The following is a 26,616-nucleotide window of genomic DNA, read 5'->3' as shown; positions in this document are numbered from 1 at the left end:
AAGAGCCATTAGATAGAGAGCTGTGCTTGTTAAGATTTGCTGCTCTGTAGTGACAAAATTTTGAGGGGAGGTAAGGAAGAAAGATTTGGAGGACAAAAATAGATTGGGGCATGTTCGTACATTAGACGTGTCAGTGCTGTTTAGATTGGAAGATTCCATGGCACCTTAGGCACTAGTGCAATGGTGACAACAGAACATGAACAGCTGAGCTGGGGAGCTGTCAGAGCTATATCAGGGCCCCAGCAGTAGCATGAAGGGGCCAAAACAGTGCCTTGGAGAATTTCCCCAATGAGAGGACTTGGCTCCTTTCCCTTACTTTAGAAGGGGACTTTTCAGGAGAGGGAGGAGCCTCTTGGGAGGGGACAGACACATAGGAAAAGCTTGGTCTGGTGCAAGACTACCTGTTCTGGGAAGGGCAGAGGCTCTGTCCATTACTGTGCTCCTGAATGAAGGGCTGATCTGTGCCAGGGTTTGAATTACACTTTGACTCTTGGGGGGAGGGGTTGGGCTGCAAAAAAAATGTAATTGGTTCGTTGATTAACAAGTCCACGTAAGTGAAGAAACAATTCAATCAGAGATGCACACCCTGCCCACCCCTCCCCCCCCACCCCCGGTTATGATTTTCAAGTTTTACAGGGGAGCTCTCATCTCTTATGGAAGGGCTCAGCCCCCCTGAGCTCCCCCTTAATTTACACCCTGGTCTGTGCTAAGCCAAAACACTAGAGAGACTGGCTGTGAAATACTTATCTGTGTGAATAGGGCCTTTGGCACTGTTCCAGAGTGAGAGCAGTCTTCATAACATAGCTGCTTGGGGGAGCTCCCACTTAGACACCTAGTACTGAAAACAGTTAATAGGGAAACAAGTATCCAGAGAGCAGCTGGCTGAGTGGTACTTGTCTTACTGGTCTTATAGCCTGATGAAGTCAAGGAGCAAAGAACAGGGAGCTCTGTACTGCCCTAGTTGTCTGCTACCACTTCATAGGAAAGAAAACTGCAAGCTTACTCCAAGGTGGATGAAGACTACTTCAGACATATGCAGTACAGTGTTCAGTATCCTGACCTGTCAATACTGCCTACTAAATTCTGACTTTGGGCAGAAGAGCCACTGACTGTGCTTGGGTCCAGATTGCAAGTAAGAGCTCAGAGCAGTCACTCAGCATGGGGCTTGGCTGCTGTCAGGAGACCATCTCAATAACTCATAAAGAGCAGGACAAATTGTGGTGAAAGTCGCTGCAGAACTCTGTACAATGCTCACTCCCACATCCATCAAGGCATCATCTTTGCATCAAAAATGGCCCTAGTTTCATAGTAGGTAGGGTTGGAAGGGACCTGAGCAGGTCATCAAGTCCAACCCCCTGCCATGGGCAGGAAAGAATGCTGGGGTCAAACGACCCCAGCTAGGTGATTATTTAGCCTCCTTTTAAAGACCCCCAGGGTAGGAGTGAGCACCACTTCCCTTGGAAGTTGGTTCTAGATCCTAGCTGCCCTGTCTGTGAAGTAGTGCCTCCTGATATCTAACCTGAATCTACTCTCGGTCAACTTATGGCTGTTATTCTTCGTTACTCCTGGTAGTGTTTGGGGGAACAGGGACTCTCCTATAGCCTGCTGGTCCCCCTTGGCCAGTTTATAGATGGCCACCAGATCCCCTCTCAGCCTTCTCTTGTGGAGGCTGAACAGGTTCAGGTCCCTTAGCCTCTCCTTGTAGGGTCTGCCCTGCTGCCCCCTGATCATGCGAGTGGCCCTCCTCTGGACCCTCTCGATGCTGGACACATCCCTCCTGAAGTGCGGCACCCAGAACTGGATGCAGTACTCCAACTGCGGCCTGGCCAGCGTCTCATAGAGAGAGAAGATCACCTCCTTGGGCCGGCTCGTGATGCATCTGTGGATGCTTGACAAGGTGCGGTTAGCCTTCCTTGGCGACCCATGTTCATTTTGGAATCAGTAATGACCCCGAGATCCTTTTCTGCCTCTGTGCTAACTAGAAGGGAATTCCCCAGCCTGTAGGTATGCTGCTGGTTCTTCCTCCCGAGGTGCAGTACCTTGCACTTGTCAGTATTGAATCCCAACCTGTTCTCATCTGCCCACCCCTGTAACCTGTCTAGATCTAGCTGCAGCCTGTCCCTCTCCTCCAACATGCCCACTTCTCCCCACAGTTTAGTGTCTTCCGCAGATTTGAACAAGGTGCTTTTCACCCCCTTGTCCAAGTCGCTGATGAAGATGTTGAACAGCGTGGGCCTGAGGACCGAGCTCTGGGGTACCCCACTGCCCACATCACTCCAGGTCGAAAAAGACCCATCCACCACCCATCCCCCATGTTAGAACCAAGGAATTCTCACTAACCAGCACCCAACCCCACAGCTTTTGTAACATTAGTTACACATACCCCAGCTCTCCCAAACTACACTAGCCTATCCACCTTTGTACACATCCACTACATACTTAACGGATGAGCACACTTCCCCCTGTACACTGTTGTGGGTAGCTTTTGGGCAGATCACAGCCAGACATACCTGGTCGTGCCAGCAGAGCTGACCACTTCTACTTTTGCTGCTGGCTTTGGCCCTTGCTTCTGCTGCAGCGAAGCTAGTAGATAACACCAGGAGGCCACCCAGGACTTGTAAGAAATGCAAAATAAGCAGAGTTAAATAAATAAATTGCCACTTAGCTCCTTGTTGGCTTCCTGTGGCTTTTCTCAGGCTTCACCATCTGGACACCTTATCTTTCAGAGGCTTTGAAGAGAACCTGCAGGGCTTATGCAAACCAAACCAGAGAGAATCCTTACCCTTGGCCCTGCTTGACCTGTAGTGGCAACCTTATTCCCAGCAGGTGCAGCCTCCTTTCAGTGTCTTTTCCCCCTGCTGGTCCATATGGCTGGCTCTTCTTCATCCTACACAACTGGGTTAGCTCCTTTGCTGGGAGGCTCACTGCATCCCTGGACCTGGATCCTCAGCCTTCAGTGAGTCCTTCCAGATCTGGAGTGGGCATGGGGAAGTGCCCCCTGGGTGTGAAGCTGTTCAGGCTCCCCTGCACCCATAGTAACAGGGCCTGGCCCTGTTACACCCCCATTGCAGAGATGATCACCCAGACCTCACTTCTAGGTCTAAGAAAATGAGAAAATTAGGGGTGGCCAGCCCATGACACATGTGCCACAAGTGACACAGGCAGCTGCTGTGTGTGGCATGTGTACCCTGGGTTTTCAATAAAGGGAGTTACTGGAACGGGGACTCAAGCATCTTGCTGCATGGAGAAGAGTGGCAGCAGGAGCTGCTCTGAGAAGTGTCTAACCCTTCCATGTCCTGAAACTGTTGCTGAACTCAGGGGGTTTAGATTCTTGTTCACCATGTAAAACTGCAGTAGCTGAAAGGCCAAGGAAGGATTAACTTGGCAGTGATGCCTCCTCTTACAATCTGAGCCTTCCTGCCTCCATTCTGGTGCCTCAGCACTCACTCTAGCAGTTACACCTTCAAGGTGGGGGGGATCAGAGTTGCACTTTGGGCTTAATTTGTGACACACAAGCCATAAAGTTTGGCCTCTACTGCTCTAGATACTAGGGGACACATTCCCTTTCAGAATGGCCTGAGTGAAAAATCACATATGGGGAATCTTGGGCTCCCCTCAGGAGAGGCTGTGGGAGAGAAGAAATGGCACTTATAAGCCACTCTGTGCTCTTGGTGTCAGTCCCTTCCATATGGCATAGACTTCTCTGGACAGGTCTATATGGCTCCCCTACTGACCCTGGGCTGCTGCTAAGAGAATAACTCCCACCTATTCATTCCTGCTTGGATACTAGAGACCAAGGTAGGTAGAGGAGATGACTTGGGGTGGCTCCAAGTGGCTTGGAGGAGACCTGAAGCCCCCCAAAGTGCCACTCTTGGGCTCTGTGATAGGGTCAGGGCCCAGGGGGTCAGGACCCCTGACCCACTCAACTCTGTCCCCCACTTCAGTTCCTGGGGTAATCCTCCCTTTTTACCTCACTTGCCACACCTTGATGTTACTTATAAAAGTTTGGGAGGCTGCCCTAGGGCCTGAGAGCAAGCCCAGTCTAGTTCTACCTTGCCCCTGGGGCACTCCTGTTATGGCCTATCTGAACCTATTAGTGCTTCAGAGCATCAGTTGCTTTATGAGCTATTTGTGGCCTCCTTCCACCCCTGTAGCTGTGTCCATTCCTCACAGATATCACTCTATCACTGTTTACTTTTGTGTACAGGCTTCAGCCTTCTTAGCCTTAGCCTACAGGCTACTCTGGCTGTAGACTGTAGCCTAGGCCCACTAACTCTGGCCTGGCCTTTCAGTCTTAGCCTCTTGTCAGCCTCCAGCTGCCCCCTCTCAGCTCAGACCCTGGCTCTCTCAGCCTCTGGCCACCTTGGCCATCCTGCTCTTGGCCTCAGACGGCTTCTGTGTCACATCCCTGTTTCTGGCAGAGCTCAAAACCTGGCATGCCCTTCAGGAACCCCTGTGGCCTCCGTACCACCCTGTGGCCACATCCAGTCCTGTCTCAAGCTTATTCACAACCTAAATATAAGTGATTGCTTCACAACTAAAGCCTTCCCATCTCTGAGTGTCTGCCTCACTCCAGGCCTCAAGGTCCCCTTGACTGTCTCCTGGCAGCTCCATGGAGCAGCTTGGATGCCTACCCGTGTGTCTGCTGTAGGCCTTTCTCTCAGGAACTCCTCTTCCTACAGCATACAGGGCCAGACTGCCCTGCCAGCTGCCAGGCCCTGGTTTTATGGGTCCCAGGGCTCCAACACTTCCTGTCTATTGACTCTCCAGCTCCAGCCTGGGGTTGTTACTGTCGTGGCTAAATTAGCCTGTCCTGCATGCTGCAGCTTAACTCAGCTGTCTGTCTTTAGCCTAATGAGCCTAGACTGTTCCTGACCCTGCACTCTCCCAGGGTCCATAACAGAACCCAATGTCCATGTCTGTTTTCTTGTTGCAGCTAACTGTTGTAGCCATTGGCCCTTGTGGGCTACAAAAATCCTGCTCCCCGCTTTATCACATGGTTAGGGTTTCCTGTTACAGCCTCCCACAAAATGGAGAGCCTAAGTGTGGCCCCAGGGCATGCATATGGGGTCACCCTAGAGTTGTGGACCCAACGTTGGGAGGGAGGCCACATAGGCATGCCCTCTAAACAGAGAGAGCCTGGCCATGATCTCCTCAGACCGTTGTGACTATAACATCCTAAAAGGGCATTCTAAGCCCTACATCAGCCGTTCACAAACTCTGACAGATTGCATACCACCAATTTAAAACAATACAACCTTAAGTACCAGCAGCAGATTTTTCATATACATAGGTAACAGACTATGCATTAAAACAACACCAAAACCTTTAGTAATCATAAAACATTGTTTTATCCGTTACAGTAGCCATATAAAACAATTGGAAATTGGAAAAAAGACAGTGTAAACGTACCCATCCAGAGGTACTGTTGGGGATGTCTTTAGTGGGAGGGGTGAGCTTGCTTGACAGAGCATAATATTCGGATGTCTGGTGGGGGGTTGGGGAGGAGGGGTTGGACCATGGGGAGGGTGAGGGTCCCCACACGCCCTGGCAGGATGTGGGGTACTGTGGGTCAGGAGTGAGGGGCAGCAGCAGGTCTGGGGGGACTGTGACCTGAGCATGCCCCCCAGGTTTATGTCCCGCACACAGATCCAAGGGGCACATGCCCCCTGTGTCTTCCCATAGTGGCAGGATTCCCCCCCCCACAGATGAGCTTCCCAGGCTCTGACCATCCCACCACCTGCCCTGGGGCCTCGTTCGCCCCTGCCCCACTCCTTCCCTCACTATGGGGGCCTTGATCTGCCCCCCCCCTTCTTCCCAGCACACTTACCTGCTGGGTACTGCTCCACACGCAGTGCTGCATTCCTGGCCGTGTGCAGCAGGCTGCGGCTGGGCTCTATGTGTGTGTGGCCCCTCCCCCTGGCCTTCTGCATACCACTCACAGGTTGTCTGCATACCACTGGTGGTAACGCGTACCATGGTTTGGGAGCCACTGCCCTACATGAATGAAGGGCTTGGCAGCCCCTAGGCTTCTGAAGCTAGTTTGTACTTTGGGAGCTAGCTGGGGTCCTCTAAGCCCAGGCCTCCATAGAGTTGCTATCCCCATTTGCCCTCGAGGCCCTGTCTCTGTCAAAAGCATATTATGTTCAAATCCTTGTGAGGCCTGGCAAACTCCTTTCACTTTGTCATTTTCAGGATAGGAAAAAAAACTCATCTGCAAGCCTCTTACTGACAAATTTCCCACACAGCCTGTGCTTTGGTAGTGAGTATGGCTGTACTACTCCCCCATGGCACCAAGGGAAGTAAATGGTGAATTCTTAATGGCACAGAGAGAATTGTATAATTAACCCTGGTGTGTGAGGCTGCTCCTGAAGTCATGAGCTCTTGTCTGTTCTGCTCCTAGGATCTTTGCTAAGCAGTGCCAGGAGGAGTGTGGATAATCCAGGCTGGAAAGAGCAATGTGCTCCCTTGAACAGCCTGTCTCCAGATACGTTGTAGTGACAGAGGAAAACAGTGGGCATGAGCTGTGAAAGGGGTGAGGCAGAGGGCTTATGTAGACAGAGATATGACCAGAGAGCCTCAATTTCCCTGATAAAAACATTGCAAATTATCTGATAAAACCCCCAAAATCTGCGATTAAAACGAAAGGCCCCTAACTCCCCTCCACAACCCCATGGGCCTGCTCATGTCCTTCCCCTCCCCACCCTGCAGCCCTACTGGTGCCCCACAGCCCCCCCCACAGCCCCCTGCCTCTCCCTTCAGCTGCACTGGAGGAGACCCCCAGTTACCAGGGCTATGGGGTCAGGGACCCTGGTCCATAGCTCCCTGTCCCCAGCAGGCGGTGGCAGGTGCTACAGCAGAACCAATCCCAGCTCCCCCCTCCCACCCCTTGCTGCCTGCTGTGGGCTTGGGTGGGGTGGGGCTGGCTCCCCGCCTCTGTGCGCACTCCCAGGGGCCAGGGGCGGGCTGCCCGCTGTGGGCTCAGGCTCCCTACCCTGTTGCTGTCCCCTGGGGCCTCTGCAGCCCAGCAGGTGTGACCCAGTGCTGCAAGGCACAGCGGGGCCGTGCCAGGAAGTTGCTTGCTGCTGCGAGCTCTGTGCTGCCCTGGTGACATGTCTCCTGCCCGTGGGGCAGCAGCACAGGGTTATGCCCTTCACCGCAGCTGCGTGGACAGGGGATGTGTCACCAGGGCAGCGTCTAGATCGCAGCAACAAGCAGCTTCCCCATGTGGCTCCACTGTGCCCTGCAGCACCAGGTCACACCCCGTGAGCAGCAGAGGCCTTAGAAATAGAGCCCGAGCCTGCAGTGGACAGCCTGCCCCCACCCGACGCACAGATCTGGGGGGCACCGGTCTCCCCTGCGCCGCCCTCCCCCCCCCCCCCCCCCCCCCCGCAGAGTGCGCACAGCAGCAGGAATCCGGCTCTACCCTCCTGCCCACCGGATGAGCCATCTGTGGCTCCGTCCCAAGCCCTGCACACCACCGGGCTGGGCAGTAGCCCCAACTCCCTCTCTCCTTATAGGGACCTCAGTCCTGCCCTCAGCACTTACTTAGGGAGCTGCTCTCCAGGCTGGCTGGAGGCCATGTGCATATGTAGTGCCCCTTGCTTGACTGCCCTCCTGCTCGCTCCCAGCCCTTTTGCAGGCTGGATCTCTGCCAGCCTGCAGAGAGCTCTTTGCAAAACTGCAGAATTCATGGGTTTCTCTGTTAAAATGAGAAATCTGCATTTTCCTCTGGTAACGGGGAAAATCCACAGTTTTCTCCGTTTTTCCATGGGAAACGGAAAACCCAGATCCCTGGATATGACTGTACTATCTATGTTCAGTCCCTGCAGTATTTGGGCTGGGTCACAGCTTAGGAATCAGAGGGGACAGATGTCCCTGGAAGGAGATGGCAGGTGAAGTCATTGCTGCTTGTTCAGGACTCATATGTTCTCTTGCATGCTTTGGGGTTTCCCAAGATCCTTGTATATTTGTAGCTACTGCTGGGGAAACTGCTGTCCCATTCAGGGCCTTTGAACCCATCCCTGCCTAGATGAAAGGTCTTCTGTGCAGCACAGCAGTTCGTGACAGTCGCTCTCATCTCATGGGCCTGGGAAGCTTGGAAGAAGGTAAGTGTGGCCAGTACAGTGCTACATACTGGACCATATAGAGGATCTCTTTCCACTCTTTGGCTGCCCCTGCCTTCTGCAAGACTAACATGTTCATCCTGAGCTGACGAGCAAGTTGGGAAAGAAAGGGAATGAGTAGCAGGCTCTATGCTGTGGAATGAGAGGGTTTGGGATACCATGTCAGAATGTCAGGGCAACACACCAACCTCTGCCCTCCCTTTGGTACTACCAGGAGCCTCCTGAGGATGATGCCAACATAATTGAGAAGATCCTTGCCTCCAGGATGGCACAGAAAGAGGTGAGTGGCTTCTTTCCCTTCCTGGGTCTGGAGGGAGAAAGAGGTCTCCTTCATAAGAATGTGCTCCTAATGCTGCCTACTGTCACTCAGAGGGACTTCTGGTGCTTTTGTGGGGCTGAAACTCCAACAATGTTTAGCCAAAGAAGTTAGCTTTTCTCCTCTGGATCATCCCATCCTCATATCACAGAATGCCAAAACAACTGCCTCTCTCTTTAGGCTGTCTTTAGGAATGATGAGAGAATAGCTCTGTTAGGCTAATGATGAGCCATGGTGCCATGCAGTATATCTGGAGGGCTGAAAACTGATGTGCTTAGCTAAGAAAAGTAGGAAGAAACCTTATTTAGGAGCAGTATTCAGTTCCAGGAAGAGCAGGGACATAACAGACCTCCAACCTTCTCTGGGGAGCTGGGTGAGGGTCAGGTGGGATCCCTGAGGCAGCTGTAGGGTAGATCATCATTGAACATAGAGGACTTTAAATGAAACCTATCTGAACCTGAGCTGTATGGGTGTTTATCCAGTACTGATGTGCTTTTTGCATGGGGCTATTTCTTGTCTTTGGGCTATGCATGGGAAAGTCCTTTCTTGGCAGCCTGGGGACTTTCCTGGCTTTTGAGAGATACTGAATATTTGGAGAAAGAGAGCAGTGCTTTTCCAGGCCCTTGACTGTCCTTCTGCTTCCACCCTGCCCTAGACAGGGTTGTACCCTGCAGCCAGGTCAGAGGTTGCAAATTAGAGCCCAGACCCCCTGAGAGAAAACCAGCCTTGCCACTTGCTTTCACTGGTGCTAACAAGCTCACTATTTGATTTCAGGTTCACGTGGGAGATTTAGCATATGAGATGGAGGAGTTCTATGTCAAGTACAGGAATTTGTAAGTGCATTTCTATTCCTGTTTACCTGTGCTAATGTGTATGCCAGTGTTTCTCAACCTTTTTAGACTTGAGGCACCCTTGGATAGACTTGAGGCACCCCTTAGAAAATGTCAACTCTTAATTTTCACTTTTTTGCCTACAGAAAAGTAATAGAGCAGTTTTCTATTGCAGAGAACTCAGAAAGATCACAACTGTGGATTTCTATTTGAAACCTCTGGGTTTATCTTGTGAATCATGTTCGTAAACTTAACAACGCTAACATTGCGTGGCACCCCATGGCACCCTGGTTAGGAACCAATGGTGTATGCTGATGGAGAGAAGATGTGTGTGCTCCATCCTGTCCTGCTCTTACAACCATCCATGGGGCCAGGAAGGCTGTCAGCTCACTGTAAACCCAGCCAGTGCAAGCTTTGCTTCTTTGGCAGAGTGATTAGAACCCCTCCTTCTGGGTTTCTCCTTACTTGGGGACTCCTTTTTTCCAAGCAAGTGTTTGGAATCAGGGAGGTCATTACAGCTTCAGGCCTGACTCCTGACATGAGATCTGGGTCTCAGCTGTAGCAGGGCAGTTTTTTTGTAGTTCTCTGTTATGACCTATGTTGTAAGCCACAAGCTTGGAATTTTCAAGGTCCCTAAGAGGCTACATAATGATTGGGACCCCTACCCATGAGACTTTTCATGTTTTGCTGCTTGTCCTGCAGCTCCTACCTACACTGTAAGTGGGCAACTTTGGAAGAGCTGGAGAAGGACCCCAGGATCTCTCAGAAGATAAAGCGCTTTCGGAACAAGCAAGCACAGATGAAGCATATTTTCACGGAGGTGAGGCTAGAGCCTGGTGGGCTGGTATTTCTCATTTTGTTCTCTCTGGAAAGCTGGGCCTGATGTACTAGTGAGGAACTGCTTAGGATTTGTAGAATCATAGAAAAGTAGCGATAGAAGGAGCCTCAGAAGGTCGATTAGTCCAGTGGGGGTCAACCTTTTTGATTGTGGTGGGCCATTGATTAGCCCCACAACCTCCTTGAGTGCCAGTCCAATCCTCTTCCCCAGTCCAATTTGCTGCTCTCCTTTCTGCTTCTTGCCCTATTTGCCATTGTGCTACTTGCTCCTTTTCTGGTCTGCCATATGCCCCACAGAAGCTGCCCATGCCACTTCAGGCACATATGCCCCAGGTTGGCCATCCCTAATCTAGTCAGACCTCCTGCTCAAGGCATGATTGTCCCCATCTAAACCATCCTATAAAAGCATCTAACCCAGTGGTAAAACTCGCTTACCCCTCCCTGGCTGGATCTGGACCATGAGGCTCCTTTCCGGCCTGGTCCAGACCATGAGGAGGCCAAATCTGGTGGCAAACTGAGTAGTGGCAGTGTTAACCTGAGCCACTTTGTAGGCCCAGGGAGCCATAGATATTAATTCAACTATCAGTCACCCTGCTGTCACCAAAACACATCCCCACTGCAGCTTCAGACTCCTATAATTCAGTGGTCAGCCCTGCCCCCAATTTCCTATCCCCTCAAGGAGCTCTTGCAGGCCATATCTTTGACACCTGTGGTCTAAACTGATCTTAAAACTGCACAACAACTCCCTTGCACAACTACCAGGCACAGTGCCCCAAAACGCCAAGAGCATCCTAACCTGCCACAGGTAAAGCAGAGGGACAAGGGCCCTGCTAAAACACTTGAGAATTTCCAGGAAGACAACTATGCCCCCTGCTGCAGAGGAAGGCGTAAACACCCACAGTCCATGCTGAGCTGACCGTGGGGTAAAATTCCTTCCTGACCCTAAGTATGGTGATTGATCTGACCCTGAGCAGAGAAGCAAGACCCTCTAACAAAGAACCTCTGAGTGTTTTAGTCCCAGTAGGAGCATGGGCACATCACAGTCAGTATCCCTTGCTTGGCTGCAGCCAACACCCAGTGCTTCTAAGGAAGGTGAAAAAAATATCTTGATACCTGTAGCACCAGGACAGGGAGAAGATTCTTTCCCAGCCCACATGACAGCCAGCAAAGTGCAAACGTGGGAAAACCAGAACACCCTCCACTGTGCTGTGGAATGTGGAGACTTCAAACACAATTCTGTACCTCCTAACTAGAAAGTCGGAATCCCCCTTTCTGTCATCCTATCCCATCCATGAACTGATTTCCAGCTCCTTAATGTTCTTTCATACCAAACCATGTGCGGAGCTCTGCTTCATTCTCCAGCTGCTCACCTGACCCCAGGTGTCTTTCCTGCTTGGTGCAGGGGCTGGACCCGATGACCTTCTGAGGTCCCTTCTAGCCTTACACTCTATGAATCTATAAGCATGGCCATATCCAAATTCCACATGTTCTGGGCTGCAGAGCTATTATGATCTCCAAGCAGTGCATATGGGGTGGGGAGAGGGAGTCTAGTGAGCTTTCAGCTGTTACTCTTCATAGCACATTTGAGGCATTGCTAATCCTAGTATATGCCTGACCAATGCTTATTCAGGGTTGTTTTTTTTTAAACCTTAAATGAAAGAGATTCCACGGCTTCCCTAGGCAGTCTGTTCCACTGTCTCACTGTTCTAAGTGAAGAAGTTTTTCTTGGTATCCAATCTTAATCTATACTGCTGCAATTCCAGCTGTTGCCACGTGTCTTGATCTCTGCAGCAACAGAAAAAAAGTGTTCTGCCCCTTCCTTTCATAGATTCATAGATTGTAAGGCTCATAGGGACCCCAGAAGATCATCGGGTCCAGCCTCCTGCATCAAGCAGGAAAGACAACTGGGGTCAGGTGACCCCAGCAAGGTGACTGTCCAGTCTCCTCTTGAAGATTTCCAGGGTAGGCAATTGCATTACCTCTGGAGGGAGCTTATTCTACAGTCTGGACACCCTAGTTATGAAGTAGGTTTTCTTAATGTTGAACTTGTTGAGCCTGAAACTCCTAGTTTTCCCCAAGGGTGCCCAGGTGAACAGTTGTTCACCGAGCCCTTGATGTATGCCTCTGATGCAGTGGTAAGCTGCTTCCAAGTCCCCCCTCAGCCTTTTTTTTTCAGGCTGAAGAGTCCCACATCCCTCAGCCTTTCCTCACATGGCTTGCTGCGCAAGTCTCTGATCGTACAGGTGGCCCTTCTCTAGAGTCTGTCAAGCTTTACCATGTCCTTGTTAAAGTGCAGCACCCAGAACTGGATGCAGTACTCCAGCTGTGGCTTCACCAATGCCAAGCAGAGTGGGAGAATTGCTTCTTTGGTTTTGCTGGAGATGCATCGATTGCGTGCTAGGGTATTGTTAGCCCTGTTGGCTACAGCGTTGCACTGCTAGCTCATGTTCATACTGTGGTCTGTTATTACCCCCGGGTCCCTTTCATTCATAGTGCTGGTCAGGTTGGCATTGCCAAACCTATAGGTGTGCAGGGGATTGTACGTCCCCAGGTGGAGCAATTTACATTTATTGACATTGAACTTCATCTGGTTCTGGTCCGCCCAACTTGCAAGCCTGTCTAGGTCTGCCTGTATCTGCAGCCTATCTTCAAGCGTGACCATGCTTCCCCATAACTTGCTGTCATCTGCAAACTTGGCCATGTGTGGGCCGGGCCCTGCTCCCGCCGCCGCGCGCAGCTCGGGAGGGGCGATCTGCGGCCCGTCTTTCGTGCATGCGGGCTGTGGCCGGCAGCCCGGGCACGCGGGGTCGGAGAGAACCGGCGGCGAGCTAGAGTTAGTCACAAACGCGTAGTGGTTGATTGAAAAGATTGTTTACTTACACCCAAAGAAGGTATTGGTGTAGGCTGGACAGGTTTCCAGGCACAGCTCCCGCTTAGATCCTCGCTAGAGGACCACAACAAATTTGATTGCTCCCACGGAGTTGTTTAGGCTCCGCGGGTCCGGTTCGGTTGGGTTCGAAGGGTTCCCCGGAGTTGCTTAGGCTTCACGGGTTCGAAGTTAACAGGAAAGGGATACGTCTGGGATTGCGATCGGCGACGGGGAGAGGCTAGAAGTGAAAGCTCCGTAGGTTCGGTTCTATTGCCTGCTTAGGGGAGGCGCGTTGGGTCCGCGAGGGTCCGCAGCGCTTGGAGATCTTCACACAGAATCTCTCTCTTTCCCTCCTCCTTTCTCTCCCTCTCTCCGACTTGGGCGGAAACTACCCAAGCCTTTTGTACAGCTAGCAAGCCAATAGCTAGCCGCCATGCATGCCTACATTTGGAATTGGCCAATAATGTTGTGCAAATCCAAATACAAATGGCGGGAACTCCTTTGCAATGTGCATCACTAGTATGCAAAAGAAATGCACCCTGCAAAGAAGCTGTAATTTGGCGGGAAATCCCCCATTGCACCAGAGTTCTCTCTCGCAGCAGAGAACTCTATCGTGCAAAGAAAGCTACAATCGGCGGGAAAATAATTTAGTGGTGCCGAAGCGCGCACACAAACAAAAACCACAACTTTGGGTTGTGACATCCCCCCTTGCTGAGAGCATAGCTAAATTATGCCATACTCTTCTAGCAATCTAGAATTTTGTCGTAGTCATCAAACGAGTAAATAAGCAAACAAACAAATACACAAACATAAAATTCGCTGTCCTGGGATTAAGTTACATAACAATCAAGAAATAATAATCAACATAAACACATAATCTGATTCATAACAAAATTGAACAAATTGCACGATCAGGGCTTCAGTGGGCGTCGTGGCGAGGTCATACGTCTCCTCACTTTTCTTGCTGATGTCGTCTCTCTTAGGGCTCCTCTTTGCCACGCGCTCTTAATTCCGGATCTGTAAACAGAAAACTCTCAAAACAGATTAATGACCTTATTTAACAAACTTAAACAGTTTTAAACAATTTTCATGGCTTAATTAGACGAAATCGTCGAAGATTCATCTTCTGGTTCTTCCAAATAACGGAAACCTAACTCATAAGGCAACTGCCATTGGCCTGCGTCCCCTAAAATCCAAAGCTGCCATTTATTAAGTCCGGTATGCTGTAGGAGAAATCCAAACATGTATCGCTCCTCTAGGGTTCTTGGTGGCAGTGGTGGGAGATTGGATCCACGTCGTCTGGTGCCTTGAGGCCTGGTCGGGTGTTGACAGTCCCGATCAAAAGACAATCTTGGCTCCATCAGGATACACAGTCTTGGCAACTGACAAAGAAGATTACTCATTAATCACATTTAAATTCAATGGCCATAAGATCTAGCCATGAAATTATAGCTTCATCAGATTCCATCTCAGATTCATTACTTATATAGCTGTTGTAATTCTGTCCAAGCACGAATGTGACTGGTGACGACATCTCGCTCATCAGTTGCTTGGTTGACCATGGCTGTAGGGCAAGCTGCTTTTTTGGGAGTTGATGTTGTTATAGGCTTAACTGCTGCCGCGGGAGTCACTGCTGCAGTTGCTGCTTCAGGCAGGAGGGGCGGATGCACTCCTCCGCTTGACTCTCTCCTTCGTCGGCAGGAAGGCGTGGTCGGCAGGGACGTCGCTGCATCGCTAGGCGGGGTTCCCTGCGACGACGCTGCGTCGATGGGCGGAGTCGCTGACCGAACTCTCGCGGGTTCGTTAGAAGCTCCACCCTTCTTTTCTGGTTCTTCCACGCGGTCTTCCTCTTGCTTGGCGCCGTCTTGGACTGGCATTTCAGGCTCCTTTTTCTCAGCCACTTCTTTGACCGATCGGATTGCCATCTGCAGCTGGGTTTTCAAACTTAAGTTTTTCTGCATTAAATCCATTACAGTACAAAAAGTTGCACTACCTTCTCCCCCCTTGTCATACCGCAAGGCCGGCCACTCTTTCATTCTCGGGGCGTTCCTCTATCTCCAGATCTTTGCGGAGCTCTGATGGAAGCTCGCGACCCCGTAATCTAGACATTACCATACACGGGGAGAACCAGCCGATTGGCTCCGGTTCTTCACTCTCCCGAGCATATCGTAGACATCGGGCACACTCCCGGGTGAAAGTCGGGTTCGCTTCGCCTGCTGGGTTGGGTTCGGCGAGGGGCACAGTATCGAGGGGCCTAAACAGGACCCGCTCATCTCTCATTATACACCCGAACGCCGCAGGGAGCAAGTACACTTCCCTTTCTCTCCGGGCTCCGTCTTCGGAGATTCCCTCTTCTCCCTTTAGCGACAGGCGTCCGCTTACAAATCTTTCACCCGTTCCGCCCGCCTGGTGGTAAGCAATATGCACCTCCAATTCTTCAAAACTTTTCACTTGGCGTTGGTTATCGCGTCAAGGGCAGTTCTGAACCAACTCTAGCTCTAGCGTGTTTTCTCCTGATCCCATCCTCGTCACCATGTGCGGGCCAGGCCCCGCTCCCGCCGCCGCGCGCGGGTCGGGAGGGGCGATCCGCGGCCCGTCTTTCGCGCATGCGGGCTGTGGCCGGCAGCCCGGGCACGTGGGGTCGGAGAGAACCAGCGGCGAGCTAAAGTTAGTCACAAACGCGTAGTGGTTGATTGAAAAGATTGTTTACTTACACCCAAAGATGGTATTGGTGTAGGCTGGACAGGTTTCCAGGCACAGCTCCCGCTTAGATCCTTGCTAGAGGACCACAACAAATTTGATTGCTCCCACGGAGTTGTTTAGGCTCCGCGGGTCCGGTTCGGTTGGGTTCGAAGGGTTCCCCGGAGTTGCTTAGGCTCCGCGGGTTTGAAGTTTACAGGAAAGGGATACATCTGGGATTGCGATCGGCGACGGGGAGAGGCTAGAAGCGAAAGCTCCGTAGGTTCGGTTCTATTGCCTGCTTAGGGGAGGCGCGTTGGGTCCGCGAGGGTCCGCAGCGCTTGGAGATCTTCACACAGAATCTCTCTCTCTCCCTCCTCCTTTCTCTCCCTCTCTCCGACTTGGGCAGAAACTACCCAAGCCTTTTGTACGGCTAGCAAGCCAATAGCTAGCTGCCACGCGTGCCTACATTTGGAATTGGCCAATAATGTGGCGCGAATCCAAATAAAAATGGCGGGAACTCCTTTGCAACGTGCATCACTAGTATGCAAAAGAAATGCACCCTGCAAAGAAGCTGTAATTTGGTGGGAAATCCCCCGTTGCACCAGAGTTCTCTCTCGCAGCAGAGAACTCTATCGTGCAAAGAAAGCTACAATCGGCGGGAAAATAATTTAGCGGTGCCAAAGCACACACAGAAACAAAAACCACAACTTTGGGTTGTGACAGGCCAGTGAGCTCTTCACCCTCACATCCAGATCATTGATGAAGATGTTGAGTAGCACTGGACCAAGCACCAACCCCTGCGGGACACCAATGACCACTTCCCACCAAGATGACAAAGATCCGTTCATTAGAACTCTGGGTCCTACCCTGCAGCCAGCTTCCTACCCACCAGACTCTCACAGTTAAGCCCACAGTCTTCCACTTTTCTTGCAAGAACATCGTGGGATACCAAATTGAAAGCTTTTTGAAAGTCGAGGTATATAATTTCATAGATTTCATAGACATTAGGGCTGGAAAGGACCTCGGAAGATCATCGAGTCCAGCCCCCCGCCCAAAGGGCAGGAAGTCAGCTGGCGTCATAGGATCCCAGCAAGATAAGCATCCAGTTTCATCTTGAAGGTGTTCAATGAAGGCGCTTGAACGACCTCCGGTGGCAGGCTGTTCCAGACCTTGGGGGCTCGGACAGTAAAGAAATTCTTCCTTATGTCCAGCCTGAAACGATCTTGTAGTAGTTTGTGACCATTCGACCTCGTCATCCCTTGGGGCGCTCTGGTGAACAAACGTTCCCCCAGATACTGGTGGTCACCCCTGATAAACTTGTAGGTGGCCATCAGATCACCCCTGAGCCTGCGCTTTTCCAGGCTAAAGAGCCCCAGGGCTCTCAGCCTGTCATCGTAGGGTCTGCTTCCCTGACCTCTGATCATGCGCGTGGCTCTTCTCTGGACTCTCTCAAGCTTCTCCACATCCTTTTTGAATTGTGGGGCCCAAAACTTGACGCAGTACTCCAGCTGCGGCCTCACTAAGGCTGAGTACAGGGGGAGAATGACGTCCCGGGATTTGCTTGAGAAGCATCTATGGATGCAAGCCAGTGTTTTGGTCACTTTACTAGCCGCAGCATCGCATTGCAGGCTCACGTTCATCTTGTGGTCAATGATGACCCCCAAGTCTCTTTCTTCCATAGTGCTAGCCAACATAGCACTGCCGAGCCTATAAGGATGCTGCAGGTTTTTTTTCCCCAAGGTGGAGAACCTTGCATTTATCGGCGTTGAACACCATCAGATTCTCGTCCGCCCACTTGCTGAGCCTGTCCAGGTCAGCCTGGATCATCCGCCTGTCTTCTGGTGTGGATGCTTTTCCCCAAAGTTTGGTGTCATCTGCAAACTTGGCCAGTCCGCTTCTGACTCCAGTGTCCACATCATTAATGAAGATGTTGAACAGTATGGGTCCAAGGACAGAGCCCTGGGGGACCCCACTGGTCACCGGACACCACGATGAGTGACTTCCATCAATTACTACCCTCTGGGTCTGACCCCGGAGCCAATTTTCCAGCCAGTGCATCATGGAGGACCCAAGGCGACAATTGGCCAGTTTCTCCAAGAGACGATCATGGGACACCAGATCGAAGGCTTTTTTGAAGTCAGGATATATGACATCAATCTCATCTCCCTTGTCCAGGTGATAGGTCACCTGGTCGTAGAACGAAATGAGATTGGTCAAGCAAGACCTACCCGCAACAAACCCGTGCTGGCTATCCCTTAAGATGTTGGCGTCGGCCAGTCCATTAAGGATGGCCTCCTTAATAAACTTTTCTAAGATCTTCCCCGGGATAGAAGTCAGGCTGATGGGCCTATAGTTAGCCGGATCCACTTTCCTCCCTTTCTTGAAGATAGGCACCACATTGGCCTTCTTCCAGTCTTCGGGCACTACACCAGAGCGCCAAGAGTTTTCAAAGATCCGCGCTAGAGGCTGGGCTATGATGCTCACCAGCTCCTTGAGTACCCTGGGGTGAAGATTGTCAGGGCCGGCTGACTTGAAGGTATCCAGCTTCTCAAGATGTTCTTTCACAAAGTCAGCATTAATGGAGGGCAGGGGATCACCCTCACCCGGACTTCCCGGCCCTGTAGCGGGCATGGGCGTCCCATGGGGCTGATGAAAGACCGACGCAAAGTACCTATTTAATAGGTTGGCTTTTTCCTGGGCGTCAGTTGTCAGTTGCCCCATCTGGTTCAGCAGGGGTCCAACGTTGCCCCTGCTTTTCCTCCGGCTCCCCACGTATCTGAAAAAGGACTTTTTATTGTCCTTGATGCTCAAAGCTAGCTGGAGTTCAGTTGCAGCCTTGGCTTTCCTGGTCAGCTCCCTACAGGACTGGACCAGTGCAGAATAATCCTCCTTGGAGGTGACTCCCATCCTCCATCCTTTGTAGGCCTTTCTTTTTAGCCTCAGGAGGTCTGCTAGGTCCCTGGAGAGCCAGGGGGGCTGCTGTGCCCTCTTGCTGCCTTTCCTCCGAGATGGAATAGACTTAGTTTGTGCACTGAGGATCGCTCCCTTGAGGAGCAACCACTCTTCTTGAACTCCCCTCTCCCTGTGGTCACAGTCCCTTAGGGCCTCACTGACAAGCCTCCTGAGCTTGTCAAAGTCGGCTTTCCTGAAGTCAAGGACTTGCGTGTTGCTGACTGACTTGCCAGCTTTTCGGCGGATGGTGAAGGTGATCAGCTCGTGGTTGCTTTCACCCAGCTTCCCATCGATCACTAAGTCGCCTACTAGGTCATCCCCAGTAGCCAGTACCAGGTTGAGCAGCGCTTTGCCTCTTGTTGGCCCATAGACTTCTTGAGTCAGGTAGAGGTCATCCACACATGAGAGGAAGCTCTGCGACCGCTCAGATTTTGCTGAGCGATCCTCCCATGAGATGTCCGGGTAATTGAAGTCACCCATGACAACCATGGTCCTGGAGCAAGCTGCCTCAGCCAGTTCCTGGGCAAACTCCTGGTCAAGCTCAGGACTTTGGGTGGGAGGTCTGTAATAGACTCCCACCATTGTGTCCTCTGTGCCGTGTTCCCCACGGATTTTAACCCAGAGGGTCTCCAGCCGTTCACCCTGGTCACCAATATCGGCTTGCAGGGACGCATAGCTTTCCTTAACATAGAGAGCTACACCCCTGCCCCTTTTCTCTACACGATCCCTCCTGTACAGGGTATAGCCATCTATCCCCGTGGTCCAGTCATGGGTGGAGTTGCACCAGGTCTCCGTGATCCCTATGACATCGTAATTGTTTGCACTGAGCAGGAGAATGGGCTCCTCCTGCTTATTCCCCAGGCTCCTGGCATTAGTGTAGAGGCAGGCAAGTGCCCCCTGGGGGGCTCCTTCCTTGCCCACAGATTTTACCAGGGCTGGGGCTGGGGTGGTCTCCCTTGAGTGCCGTGATCCGCTGGCTTTGCAAGGATTGCTCATCGGGCCAGCAGTGGCGGTAGTCCCCCCGTCCCCCAACGGGCTTAGTTTAAAGCCCGGTGGAGCAGGTCAGCCAGTCTGGCTGAGAAGAGCCTCCTCCCTAGGGGAGAGAGGTGGAGACCATCTCTTCCCAGCAGCTCGCTGCCTCTCTCGCCAAAAAGCGGGCTGTGGTCATGAAAGCCAAAGCCTTCCTGATGACACCAGCGCCGCAGTCTTTGGTTGACCACATATCTCCTCCTGTCCCTTCTCAGCCCATAGCCTGAGACTGGGAGGATCGACGAGAACACCACCTGTGCCCCCAAACCCTTAAGCCCCGCTCCCAAATCCCTGTAGCGCCTCATGACCTGTCTGGGAGTGCTCCGAGCCGTGTCATTGGTGCCCACATGAATAAGGAGCATGGGATAGTGGTCTGTGGGTTTGAGGAGCTTTGGGATCCTCTCCGCAATGTCCCGGCTGCGGGCCCCTGGGAAGCAGCAGACTTGCCGGGCTAAGGGGTCTGGGTGGCAGATTGGCCCCTCCGTCCCCCTCAGGAGGGAGTCTCCCACAACAAACACCTTACGTTTTGTCTTGGGGAGAGCAGGGGCGGGAGCTGCAGTTAGGCCTATGTTTCCTTTGGGGGCCGGCAACTCAGCAGGCTCTGCTGGGGCAGCAAGAGGTGCGTACCTGTTGCTCAGTTCTGGTGGGGGAGGGGCCTTGGTGCGGCCGGCCTTAGGGCCCTTGACCACCTTGGTCCATGTCCCTGGCTGGACACAGCAGGAGGTCCCAGAGTCCTCCTTTGGCGTGGAGGGAGACTGTGATCTACCCTCTGCCTCCTGGGGGAGAAGGGCCTGGCAGTAGGAGTCTATCTCCTGCTCGCAGTCCCTGATGGCACGCAGTCTCTGGACTGAGGCCTGGAGCTCCTCCAGCTGGCGCGCCAGAGACCCCAAAAGGGAACAGACCCCACAAGGGGAGGTCGCCATGCTCCCAGGCCCCAGAGCCTGAAAAAGGGACAGGCAGCCCCCGCAACCTCCTCTCTCTTATCCAGGTGGTGAGTCATCTGATCATGAAAGGAGATGAGGTTGAACCTGCCTGCAATGAAGCCATGCTGGCTGTCATTCAGAATCCTACCTTCTGCAAACCTATTGCATGCACATAGACTTCTTAATGATTTTTTCCAGGATTTTCCCTGGGATAGAAATTAGGCTAATTGGCCTATAGTTACCTGGGTGTTTCCTCCTCCCCTTTTTGAAGATGGGTGCAATATTGGCCTTCTTCCAGTCTTCAGGGAACTCCCTGGAGTGCCACGAGTTTTGGAAGAGATTTGCCAGAGTGTGATGGCTGTGGCCTTATGGGTGATACTGCTTGTCGGTAAGGTAGCCCCTCCCCTCATCTCGCCTGCCACGACTTTGCTGTTAAATTAGCTAGAGAGGGTTTCAGTGGAGATCTTCCCAGAAGGGGCTTCCCGACAACGGCTGTACTCACGGTTGTTAGGCGCAGTGTTCCACGGGGCTCCACCTCCCCTACAGCCCATCCACTCACCAACCGATTATGTGTTGGACCGATGTTGGCCTTGGCCTTGCAGGCTTGCCCGTAGTCTGCTTCGGGTAGAGGGAAGAGCACTCAGCTGAATGGCTCAGCCGGCTCATGTCCCTTCTCTCTATCCCATGGAACTTCCTCCGTTCCTTTTTTTCTGTCTTTCTGTAGTCTTCAGAAATAATATTCGTCTGGGGAGGAGCGGGATGTGGAGCTGCCTCCTCTTCCCCAGCTGTCTACAGGGGGTTCAAAACCCCTCCCCTGCTCTACCTCTTCCAGGGGGTGCGTCTGCCTCTCCTGGTCAGCCTCTTGCAGGGAGCGGAAGTAGTTCTCTTGCTCTGTCTCGGGCAGGGGCTCAAAGTTTTCTCCTGCCCCACTTGCCGGTGCTGCACTGGCTACATTGTACCTCTTCCCGGCGGGAGCCTCAGCATGCCAGACGCTGCCCCCAACTCTCTCCCCCTCTGGCTGCTCCTCCTCCCCGTGGGTTCCGTCGGGGCTTTTAAACTTCCCTTCGGCAGCCATGCCAGTCACCGCGATTGGTCCAGCTGCTCCCCGCGGTGGGAACAGCTGCTTAAACAGCCAGCGTAACGCCGGCTCGCGCAGCCGCAGCTGCAGCTGCCGCCGCGGTCCCAACTCCTGCGCTGTTGAACCAACGGAGGTAAGTCCCTCCCTCGGGGGGTCTGTTTCTGGGTTTTGGGCCCCCCAGTGTTCTCCCTCACCTCCTTTCGAGCCTGTGGGGGTGTGTCACCGCCACACAGAGGCTCTGCAATTACTTCGGCCAGCTCCCTCAGCACTCTCAGATGAAGTTCGTCCAGTCCATCCAGTTTCTTTAATTGATCACTCACCAGTTCTATCGTAATAGTAGGAAGGTGGTCATTTGAACCCTGCTCATTCTGTACCCTAGCTGGCATATTTTTCCCTTTGGCCTGATGAAAGACTGAGGCAAAGTAGTCATCCAGGAGTTCAGTTTTCTCCTGAGCGCCGGTGACTAGCTTCTGAGTTGTTGAGCAATGGCCTCACACTCCCATTCGTTTTCCTCCTGTTCCCTACGTACCTAAAGAAGGGCATCTTGTCATCCTTGATTCCTTTTGCTAATTTTAATTCAGTCACCGCCTTAGCTTTTCTAATCTGATCCCTACAAGTGCAGGCCATTGTTATATAGTCCTCCTTGGGGACTGTCCCTAGCTTCCATTGACTGTATGCCTCTTTCTTCTTAACAGGACCATGATTTCCCTGTTTAGTCAAGAGGGCTTCCCAGCCCTTTTGCTACATTTCCTCTGTGTGGTAATGGACTTCCTTTGTGCTTCAAGGATCGTGTCCTTTACAAATTATCACTATTCATGCACTCCTTTCACCTTTGGTCCCTCATCCTGCAGTACATTCCCTACTAGTGACCTGAGCTTGTTGAAATTTTCATTTTTGCAGTCCAAAACTTCAGGCCTGCTATCCTTGCGATGCACCATGAACATGATGGTTTCATAGTCGCTATCACCCAGGCTCTCCTCTATGTTTAAGTCAGTCACCAGGTCATCTCCTTTGGCCAGGACTAGAAGAGCGTTACCTCTGGTTGGCCCATGCACCTCCTGAGTCAGAAAAAGCTCTTTGATGCAGATCAGGAAGGAACGCGACCAATCTGACTTGGCTGAGTGTTTCTGCCAAGAGATGTCTGGATAATTGAAGTCGCCCATGATGACCAAGTCCTGTGCCCACACAGCCTCTGTTAGTTCTCGGGTAAACTCTAGGTTAAGTTCCTTCCCCTGGTTTGGTGGTCTGTAATATACATCTATGGTTAGGTCTCCCTTGCTATACCGCCCTGCAACTTGGTTTGAAGCCATTCTTCTTTGGAGCAGATGTTTACCTCCAAGGAGGTGTACTGCTCCCTCACATATAGAGAGCTACACCTCCGCCTTTTTTCCCTACCCATTCCCTTTTGAGCAGGGCCAATTGTGTGAGGAGTCCCACCAGGTCTCCGTAATCCCTACTAGATTGTAACAGCCACTGGAGAGCAGGAGGGCTAGTTCCTCCTGCTTGTTCCCCATGCTCCTGGCATTAGTGTACAAGCACCTGAGTCTTCCTACTGAAGCCCTCATTTTCCTGTCACACCAAAAGAGAACGATTCCCTCAGCTCCCGTGCAAGTGGCCTTCCTGGTGTGCCTATCTAAGGAGCTTCCTTGTATGTTGGTCCTCGGGCGTGCTTCTGTCAGTGTTTCCCTGTCCCCCAGCAATCTTAGTTTAAAGCCCTATAAAGAAAATCGGCCATCCTGGTCGAGAATAGGGACTTACCTCTCCGCATGAGGTGGATGCCGTCTCTTCCTGGGAGTCCTTTCTCCCTGAAGTGTGCATTGTGGTTGAGGAAACCGAAGCCCTCTTGGTGGCACCATTGTCGGGGACGTCGGTTCATTTCCTCGATGCATCCTTCCCTCCTAGGACCATGGCCTGCAACAGGGAGCACAAAGGAGAAGACTACCTGAGCCCCCAACCCCTTAAGCCCAGCCCCCAGAGCCCTGTAGTCACTCATGACCCCGTCCGGATTACTCCTGGCCATGTCATTTGTTCCCACATGGATGAGGAGCATGGGGTAGTAGTCAGACAGCCAGACGAGCCTGGGAATCCTCTCCGCAACATTTCGGATGCAGGCACTAGGGAGGCAGCAGACCTCACGGGCCAGGGGAGGAGCAGCCATGGCCCTGCATTTCCTGGAGCATGTGCTGACTGTCTTTCAGATAGCTGCAGGTGGGTCTTTGTGGACAGCCTCCTTGCTGGCCACCATCTCTGTCTCCATCTCTTGTTCCTTCTTCTGGAGAAGGGCCTGGCAGTAGCCATCGATGAAGTCTTCATGGGGCCTGTTGGTGCATAGCTGGTGTACCTCCTCCTTGAGCTCTCGCACTCGGCCCTCCAGAGACTCCATTAGGGAGCACGGGGCAGGGCCATGGGCTCTGTCTGGGTGGAGATTTCCGTGGTGACAGGACACCTACAACTGCAACAAATCATCACCATGGTTGAGAGCGAGTTTATGCCCCTACCTGGTCCCAGCAGCTCCTTCGGGCCTCTGGCTTCAGGCTCCAGGACTTTGTGGGAGTCCTTCAGATATCTGAAGACAGTTAATAGTTATCCTGTTAATCACTTAATCCTGGTTGAGTGTGTCATATAGACACCATCTTCTGCTCCCCTTCCTGCACAGGTGGTCTCCACTTGTTAGCTGGGATCCCTGGTTACTGTGCAGAATGAGAAGGGAGGCCTGGTTTCCCCTAAAGGTGTTCTTAATGATGCATTTGCCACCTGAGCACAATTTCTTGCCTTCATGGTTAGCTGGAGGCTGTGGGGCATCCCATGGTCTAGTACTAACAGGCTGGCTATTGACTCTGTAGGGACAGCAGAGGAAGGCCATGACCTGATAGTCTTTGCTCTTTGGTTTGGATGTCTCCAGTAGGCATAGTTCAATATGTAATCAGGGGAGAATTGCAGCTGGTTATAGGTGGAAGCAGTCATAAGTGCATATGTGGTGCAATGTCCCACCATGCTCTGCTTGTGACTGAGCAGCCTATTCTGCTGCTGCCCATTCCCACTGCGTTGCTGGTGAATCTCACAGAAAACTAATCCATTAGGCCAGGGCTCACTTGCACGTCAGAGCCATCCTTGACCCCACCATGGCTTCTCTTTAAGGTAGTCATATCTTAATAATCTGAACTGCAGGTTAGTTGGTAAAGGTTATTCTGTCCAGCATACATAAAACATCCTTGTGTAAGCAGTGTGAGTAGCGTTAGCAGGAGCGTTAGCACCACTGATCCAAGTTACAGTGTGCTGAGGCAATGTGGCAATGGGGTGTGTGATGCCACTGTGCTGGCAGCATCTGGATCGAGTGCCTTGTTGCAGATCATGAAGCATTGCCATTGCAGGAAGTGATCATAGCTTGAGACACTGGAGAGTGTTTGCTGGCATTAAATACTCAGCTGCAAAACTTGCCTGTTCATGGTGCAGGCAAGCAAAATCTCCTGAAGCATGGATGCTGCATGAGAGGGAGCCATAAATATACATGGTTCTTTTGGGCAGCTCCTTCCCCTGCGCCACTGTAAACAGATTAATCTTGTTTAATGTGAAGGATGCTTTCTATAATTTATTGTTCTGCTCCAGAGATGTTTGCCTGGGAATCCTCCACGCTGTCTCTCATGAGTGTATAATCAGCCAGCTAGGATCTTGAAACTGCTTCGTAAATATGGGCTGTAAATCTTTGCAGCTTTCAGCTCCCCAGTCTTTTGTCTGTTTCAGATCTTCCTTGCCATGCAGATAGCATGAACCTGCTCCTGGTTGCTCCTTTGCCTGAGATGCTGGGGCCTTGGCCTCTGTGAGCTATGCCCCTAGGAAACCAGTTTCCTTTGAGTCCCCATGACCTTTTACCTTCTGGATATGTGTCACCTTATAGGAACGCTGCCAGCTTAACAGTAATACTTTTAGCTTCAACTCATTCTGTGGCATTGCTTGCACTGAGAGGGAGAGAGGAGAGGCAAGATTAGATAATGGGTGTATCTTAGCCTTATGTGTGGTTGCTGATTGTCACTGGGCTTCATGCTATTGGCTGTTTGAGGTGCAAAAGAAGAAATCGGGGAGATGTCAGTTTGTATATGACAAAGTTGCTGAGGTTCACCCATGCAAGGAGGGCTGTGAGGAACTTCACAAGCCTCAAATGTTGCTTTGTGTCAGCAGAATGCTCTAGCACAGGGGTTTCCAACCTTTTTTAATAAGTGTACCCCCCGGGGAGGGGGGTGGTGAGTGGCCAGACGCAGACCAGGGGTGTGGCAAATGATGGAGCAGTGGCAGTGCTGCGTCTGTGCAGTCCTGCTCTTACCCTGCCCCGGCCCTGCTCCTGTGAGGCAGTGGTGTGGGGTGGCGGCGCTCTATCCCCGCCCACCCCTGTGTACCCCATGGGACCTTTCAGAGTACCCCTTTGAAAGGTTGACAGCCCCTGCTCTAGCACTTCTTACGTGGAGTACTGGGCTCTGGGCTAGAGCATCCTCTGTAGACATGATGAGGCTGTGCCTGTGCCAGGTGGGTTCAGGCAGACACTCCTCCTTCCCGCAAATGGAGACCTTGAGCCAGTTCCCGCTGTAATGGAGTAGGGAGGAGCTTGCCTTTCATTAAGCCTTTACAGTAGCCCTGCTGGAAGTGGATGCCATGTGCTGCTCTGGTGCATGGTCTGTACACTGCACTCAGCTGGCCAGACCCTGGGGACAAAAGCTCTGTGGTTGTGTTTTTCACCCTCCTCCTGTTCAGCCCAGGAGTCACCTTGAATGTGTGTGTCTCTCTCCACCCACTTGCCCCAGCCTGATGAGGATTTATTCAACCCAGACTATGTGGAGGTGGATCGAATCTTAGAAGTGGCTCACACGAAGGACCCTGACACCGAGGAGGTATGTGTCACTTCCAGCCCTTGCCCAGTCCCTGTGTGAATGTGTGAGTGGGAGAATGATTCCACGTAAGTGGAGCTCAGAAATGCTTCCTGGA

The 26,616-nt window shown here is 52.0% G+C and overlaps 1 protein-coding gene across 8 annotated transcripts in view; it reads left to right on the top strand.

Annotated features, from left to right (window-relative positions):
- Positions 1 to 26,616, top strand: part of CHD6 (chromodomain helicase DNA binding protein 6) — a 256,715-nt gene that overhangs the window by 94,182 nt on the left and 135,917 nt on the right. For 6 of the 8 annotated variants that reach the window (XM_019500672.2, XM_059733285.1, XM_059733283.1 and 3 more), the window contains 4 exons: positions 8,341 to 8,406; positions 9,217 to 9,275; positions 9,975 to 10,092; positions 26,436 to 26,522. In XM_019500672.2, the coding sequence (XP_019356217.1) occupies positions 8,341 to 8,406; positions 9,217 to 9,275; positions 9,975 to 10,092; positions 26,436 to 26,522 (330 nt within the window). Of the gene's footprint in view, positions 1 to 8,340; positions 8,407 to 9,216; positions 9,276 to 9,974; positions 10,093 to 26,385; positions 26,523 to 26,616 lie in introns of those variants that run through there. The other 2 variants (XM_059733287.1, XM_019500676.2) reach the window with 2 other exon arrangements.

Source organism: Alligator mississippiensis, chromosome 9, assembly GCF_030867095.1.
Source record: "Alligator mississippiensis isolate rAllMis1 chromosome 9, rAllMis1, whole genome shotgun sequence".
Classification (NCBI taxonomy): domain Eukaryota; kingdom Metazoa; phylum Chordata; order Crocodylia; family Alligatoridae; genus Alligator; species Alligator mississippiensis.
Note: the sequence above shows the minus strand (reverse complement) of the source record. Positions and strands in the feature narration are given on the sequence as shown.